Below are 7,359 nucleotides of genomic sequence, written 5' to 3'. Positions count from 1 at the left end.
TAGTGTCTGTCACACAGGTGTGTTCTGCTGACATTAAAGTTGAACTGGGGATTTCTTGCTAGGTCTCAAAGTAAAACATGATGTTGGCTATGTTACTAGAAACTTTCATGTGTCCTTGTGTCTGCACATGAGGAAGAATATTCTTTCATCAAATCTCTACCTCATTTGTACTCTGAAAGCTGCATTTAATCCTTCTGCTCCAATGTACTATGGATCAAGAAAAGTCAAAACATGAATAAAAGGAAACATCCAGAAGAAGAGAAGGGGATAGGGTGGTGAGAAGGGGAAGAAGAGAAATAAATTGAAACATATGTCAAAATAGACGGAAAATAGAAAACTGCTTTGAAGAAAGAGTACTAAAGAACCAAACAGAAATGCTTCTCTTTTCAGAACATTGTTTTCTTTTACCACTTACCCAAAACCATTATGATACCACACATGTTAGAGGAATAATGATATTTATCTCAAAAACATCCTGTGGGGATTAAAAAAGAGCAAGCATTTTTTTTTTCATGCTTTAAAGAGCAGAGAAAACAAGGAATGTGATCAAGAACCACCCAGAAGTGTCAGATGAAAGAGTAACAATGTTGTTAATCAGGCATTATATCATCAGGACCCTGAACATTCTTGATACCTAGATACTGAAAGTTTGTTGGGAAAATAGTGTAAAGTGAAGTCAGAAAGAAACACAATTGGAAATCAGTTCCATGCCAAGTGGTAGCCAATAAATCATGTCTACTGAAAATGAAATCTGTATCACAAGAGTAGTTCCCAGGGTCTCACGTGAGAAATGTGATTGTCTTATCACATGAGATATACACGAGATTGTAACATAACAAGTTGCCTAAATCAGAGAACTTGTTTCCATTTGTTAAATGGGCAGTGGCACTGATTCTGAGTTGCTGAGAAAGGTGATTGAGGAGCTGGGAGAACAAGAAATATGGGAAGTTAGATTTTTTATTTGTTTGTTTGTTTGGCTTTATTGCCAGTCTGGAAACTGCTCCCCATCAAAAGAACTAGAATATCAAACTGCTGTCCTAGCTGAAATGGGCCAAATGCATAATAAGAGGACACAGGAATAAAATATTCAAGAACAAAGAGGTTTTTTTTTTTTTAATATAAATCCTTCTAGAGCAAAATAAATCTATTCCTAATAAAATAATAGCTTATTGTAATAGAAAGTGGTGGAAAATCTCCCCCACCTTAAAAATCATTGTGCTTTGAAATAATGCAAATTAAGAGATCAGAGGTCATTGTGGTTATTAATAAGGAGCTGATTAGCAGGAGGAGAAAACCATAATCTTGCATAATATGGGGCTGATTGGAGAAGCACAATTTGGGAGCTGTAGAATTTATATAACTATTTGGCGTTCAGAACCTAGGCAGTCTCCTAGACATACTTTTTAAAGGTTTCCCACAGTTGCTTATATGATTGGAAATTAATACCAGAACTCCAAAGTCTAGTACTAGTACCCATATAAAATTGTGATTAATTTTTACTGTAAAATATATGCATTGCTCGTATATGGGATTAGTAATTCTTGATTTATCATTTGTTGTTTGTTTAGTCTTCTGCAGTGCTACATTAAGCTCCCCACAAAACAAAAGGATAACTCTTCCCAACATGTTAGTTAGCTTGACCAAGTGAACCCCACCTTTCAGTTGTAGTCAACATTATTGTACTTGGAATATATCAGATATTGTGTATATTAGATAAGCAGCAGATCTCACACATAATGGTGCCTCAGCTAGGTCTGTGTCTAAGAAATTACAATTCTGTTTGCAAGATATCAGAACTCATGAAAGTTTCAGATGCTGCCAACCATTTGTTATAGGATCTGTGCAGTAAGATTCAGTTTGACTGATTCTTCCTGACTAATCTGACTGGCTGTATTCACGTCATGCGAACATAGTTAGACATTTTTCTAGATAACGAGATTGAATAAATAGATTTTCCCTATACACTTATGTACTTGATGGACATATTTTTTAACTCTTCATTCCTTATCAAATTGAGGCTGATAGACATCAGGATCATGGTTTAAAACTTCCAGCTTGGAACTCAGAAGGTCTGACATGAGTTAGCCCTGCCAGGCTTATTCCTCCCTACTTCTCTATTTACCCCATTCTTCAACCAGTCCCTGTTTTTCTTATATAACATATAAGCACTTCATTTCTTCACTCTTTCGGTAGCCTACCCATCCCTCCAAATCCTCTGCTCTTTCAAGGCTAAACCAGCATCAAAGAGCTATTGTTCTGTACTCATTTCCATTCACCTCTCTACTCTGGCTCTGAACACCCTGTGATTGGTGGGCATGTCTGTGTTCTCCGTCTTAGCCTTGAGCTCCGTGAGGACAGGAATCAAGTGGTCATCTTTCTCAGTTGCTATGAAATCTAGCAGAGTGCCTGGCACAAGTTAAATGTGCACCTGTCTATAGACTCAATGACCAAATCAATGCTTGTACCAATTCAGCTTTGGATATTAGTTTGCAAAACAGTAATTGAAATTGGAGGAGAGAAGGAACAGGAAAAGTCCATTTTAGGATGAAAGTGATACAACATTAGTTAAGCCAAGTCAAAAGGGCCAACAAGTATTTTGTGAACCGGTTCCATCCTACTAAAGGCATCCAAGATGCTCTTCATCTCCCTTGTCTACATATGAGCGTCAGGACCCCTTGGGTCAGAAAATTCTCTCCACTGTCCTCCCATCGTTCAGTTATTTATAGCTTTAGCTCTGGTCAGGACATTTCTCTTCCAGACAACAACAAACTCTTCTAAGGCAGAACTGTCTAGTAGAAATATCATATGAGGTACATATGCAATTTAAAGTATTATGGTATTCACATTTAAATAAAAATGAACATGTGACATAAATTTTAATGATCTATTCAGCCCAAAATATCCAAAATATTATCTATTTAATTGTAACCAGTTAATACATTACTAGTGAGATATTTGTTCTTTTTGTGTGGTCTTTGAATTTAGTGTTTTGTACTTAACAGCACATCTGAAATAGGACTAGGCACATTTTAAGTGCTCTATGTGATCACAAAGGCAAAATGGGTATTGCATTGGGCAGTGCATTCCTAGGCTATTCTTATCAGATTTTCCTATCCTTTTACCAACTCTCTACGCCCTCAGTTATATCTCAGTTCTTTCCATCTTACTTTAGTACTAAGACTAATATTTTTGACTATTAGGGAATTGTTGGCTCTTCCCATCCAAATAAGACATTTCAGGCTTTAAGAATCATTTCTTTGTTTATAGCTTACACTCGGCATTTGTGTGTCTGTGATTTTTTTAAAAAGTGTCATTATTAATAATGCTGTGTAAAAGACACACAACATGAAGATTAACATCTTAACCATTGTAAGTATGCATTTCAGTGCCATTAAGTACATTCACATTGTACTTGTACACATGGTAACATTCTCCCTTCCCCAGCCCCGGGCAACCACTGTTCCCCTTTCTGTGTCTATCAATTTGACTACTTTAGGTATCCCGCATAAATGGAATCATAAAATATTTGTCTTTTTGTGTCTAGCTTATTTCACTAAGCCTAATGTCCTCAAAGCATATCCATACTTGTGTCATTTATTTATTTGTGTTTATTTATTTATTATTTATTTACTTTATTGTGTTTATGTATTTATTTATTTACTTAGAGTGCACATATGAGCTGGTGGGGGGAAGAGGGAGAAGGGAGAGAGAATCTGAAGCAGACTCTTAGCTCTCAGTTGGGAGCCCAATGTAGGGGTTGATCCCAAGACCCTGAGATTGCGATCTGAGCTGAAATCAAGAGTCAGATGGTTAACCAACTGAGCCACCCAGGCACCATATATATATATATATATATATATATACATAATTTGCTAGCAGTTTGTAGTCAGGCCTGGGGGATGTATTGGTTTTCACAGCTGACTAGGTGTCAGAGTAGGAAAAACTGTTTTATGGTATCACGAGAATAGTTTTCTAATAGAAGCACCTAATTACTTCTGAGTTCCCTTGTGCACTTACCAGTTGTAGATAAATAGCTTTATTTTATACATGTAAATGTATGGTTTGATTTTGGAGATTTTTGACACTTTGCCCATAATAGAAATATAGGGAAGAGACATTAGACTTGAGAAATTTCAAGATTTCCTTACAATCGTCCATAAGCATCTTCTGTCTTTCGTAAAAGAAAGCAGGAACTTAAATTATCTACTGGCATCATCTGAAAACTACAGCATCAATTCTTTATGAATTCATTTCCTCTGTACAGTTTTGATATTGAGGCCAAAGGTCTTCTGGGATATTGGAGGGGCCCTTTAGTGCAATAACTGAAATACTTTAAGATCTCATTTAAAACGTATATGTAAAAAGTGAAATAAAATAAAAATAAATAAATATGTGTAATAATTGTGGACAATATACTTGGCAAACTTAGTTTGTATGTATATTTTGCACCACTCAGTGTGGTTCCATTTGCCAACATCAGCATCACCTGGGAGCTTATTAAAAATGTAGACTCTCAGCTCCACAAAAACCTTCCGTATCAGAATCTGCATTTTAACAATATCCTTGAATGATTCGAAAGCACTAACATTTAAAAAGCTCAACCACTGAGATGTTGGGGGAAAAAATATCTCTTCATCACTAAACTAAAGAGAATATTTCTTGTATCTTAATTTTTTAAGCTAGTTTTGAATTTAGAATACCTTTAACCAAAAAAAAAAAAATTATCACTTTGTTCTCTGCAATCCGTTATTCAAGATTCTCATGAAGTGATCACCTCCTTCATTTTCTTAAACATCATTGGATACTTACTATATGCCAGGCATTTAATCTTCATAAAAATTCAGTTTTTTAGCCATGAGAGGGTGCCCAGGTTGACAGAGTTAGTGAGTGGCTGAGTGAGGATGTCGACCCAGGTAGTGTGGCTCCCAAGTTGGTGCTCTTCGCCACTACATGACATCTCTTTGGTCATAGGCATGTTCAGGTCTCCTGCACCAGGACAAAGCCGAAGTGAGGAAGCTATTTGATTAGAAATAGTAGATTACTATAGCACTGCAGTGATGGTTCCAAAGATGGAGGTACTTAACTATTTTTTCCCAAGTCAAAGATACAAATAATTCCTGATTAAGTGAAATATTTCATATACTTTTACACATTTGTTTATTTTACAGCAATATAAGGGATGAAGATCTTATCTTTTAAGAGTAACTATGAGTGCTCGCTTCGGCAGCACATATATTAAGAGTAACTATGAGTTGAAACATACTGTTCTTTCTATGCAGTAATCTAACAATAGCCATGAAAATTCAAAGATGAAAAAAAAAATTCAAAGATGACTGAGCTTTAGAGCCAGAAAAAACAATAGAGAGGAGAGGAACTGTTGTATATACATGTAACACAGTTCATCAACACAGTTGCATATTCAAACCTGGAACATGGCATTTTGTTTGTTTGTTTTCCTCTGTCCTCCCTTCTATTATCATTTCCTGTGTCAGATGCCCTGAAAATTGGTGGTAAATATTTCAGTTTGATATAACAATGTCATATTTCTTGTAGTAAAGATTAAGAGCATGTCAATAAGAATTTTTTTTCCCTATGCAAACTAGATTGCAGACCAAGGACTGAAAGAGGTATCTATTTCTATCCTTTTAATGTTATACTCACAATGTCTCCTCTAACTCTAGATGAAAATCCTGTTATATAGGTTAGCAGACAGGTAAGACTCAAGCCTTATCTGTAAGAGAACAGAAACCACTCTATGTCCACATTACAGAAAGACTTAAAAGGCTATGACTGGTAGAACTGAAAGAGGACCATTTTTATCCACGAAATATGTTATCAAGTTAAAACTCATTTTTACACTGCGGAGAGGAGCTAGTGATGGGAATGAAGGATATTGTAAAATCAAATTTGAGATGTTTATTGAAGCTAAATTGATGTCCAGAATTATAATAAGTAATTGATGTAATTTTTCCTTTCAGTGTGTATGTACAGAGAGCCATCACTTCATGAAATTGGAGAAAAACAAGGGCGTTCAAGGAAAAGTTCTGGAACACCAACCATGAATGGAGGCAAAGTCGTGAATCAAGATTCAACATAGCTGAGAACTCTTCCCTTCGTCCCTCTCTCATCCCTTCCCTCTCTCCCCCCCACTTTTCCCATTTCCTTCCAATAAATCCACCCAAGGAGAGGAAAATAAAATGGCAACCCAGGACCTAGTGACTAAGATTCTGCACTCAAAAATCTTCCTTTGTGTAGGACAAAGAAATTGAACCAAAGCTTGCTTGTTGCAATGTGGTAGAAAATGCACATGCACAAATATTAGCACACATAAAATCAAGAGAAAAAAATAAATCAATACACCACAACATTGTGCTGTTATTAATAGAAGGCTAATTATAATGAAGACATAACTATAATAAATTTGAAATAAAGTTATTATCTTAAAGACAAGGTTTTGGAGAATTGAACTTACAAATCAATGTAATACCCTGAATAACTTAAACTTTGGATAATGCTGTGATGTGTGCTTCCTGTTGAATTTGAATTTTCTTTGGGCATCTGGAATTGACACATAATTACATTCTGTTTCCAGGATTTTTTTTTTTTACCGTGATATTAAACATGTACAAATTATAGATTCTTCTAATTCCCGTATGGTATAAGCCAGAAATCATTTAAAAGTTTAAAGTTTTATTCTTGAATTTGTTACTTACAATTATTTTATGCAAAAGATAGACTTCTGTTGAATTTAATAGTATTAGCTGATTTTATTCCTTTATAAAATGTTTCAGATTAACCTAGGAGATTATCATATTTTTATCAAAAGAATTAATCCAAGATCTCATTTTTTTAGTTATTTAGGAAAAAAAAATGTGTTCTAAGGCTGAGGTTACTTTTGAGAATTCTGTGTCATTGCCATGCTCGGGCAGGGATGAATAAGTTATATGCACTTATCATTTGGTCTGATTTTTCACATTGTGCACAGCTTGGAGAGTATAGGTGCATGTCTAGCTGTGTGAAAGAGTTTGTACCATCTCTTGCAGCAGGAAAGAAAGAAAAGGGGTTTCACACAAGGAAATAAATCCTAGGATATTGGTCAAAGCAAATCGTTTTTGCCTTTGTACCTTACCAGAGCTTTGTGTATGTAGCACTTTCCAAACTTCACCAAGAAATTGGGAGACATGGGTGTGAAATTCCTAATTTACTATCTCATGAAGCCAGTGGCTTGCTTGTTACTATATATCCTTGTTAATAAGTCTAGTTGACAGTAACTCTGTCTCCTAGAATACAGAAGGGAAGTTGATACACTGAATTTTCAAGGGGCATAGAGAAAGGATATAGAATTAACAGCTATGGTTC

The 7,359-nt window shown here is 35.5% G+C and overlaps 1 protein-coding gene across 2 annotated transcripts in view; it reads left to right on the top strand.

Moving 5' to 3' along the window:
• FGF12 (fibroblast growth factor 12) overlaps positions 1–6,442 on the top strand; it is a 377,880-nt gene extending 371,438 nt beyond the window's left edge. For both annotated transcript variants that reach the window (XM_080826118.1, XM_080826117.1), the window contains exon 5: positions 5,979–6,442. In XM_080826118.1, coding sequence (XP_080682244.1) covers positions 5,979–6,097 — 119 coding nt within the window. In that variant the 3' untranslated portion in view covers positions 6,098–6,442. The remainder of the gene's footprint in view (positions 1–5,978) is intronic.
• Positions 6,443–7,359: the final 917 nt, after the last annotated feature.

Source organism: Martes martes, assembly GCF_963455335.1.
Source record: "Martes martes genome assembly, chromosome: 1".
Taxonomy (NCBI): Eukaryota; Metazoa; Chordata; class Mammalia; order Carnivora; family Mustelidae; genus Martes; species Martes martes.
Note: the sequence above shows the minus strand (reverse complement) of the source record. Positions and strands in the feature narration are given on the sequence as shown.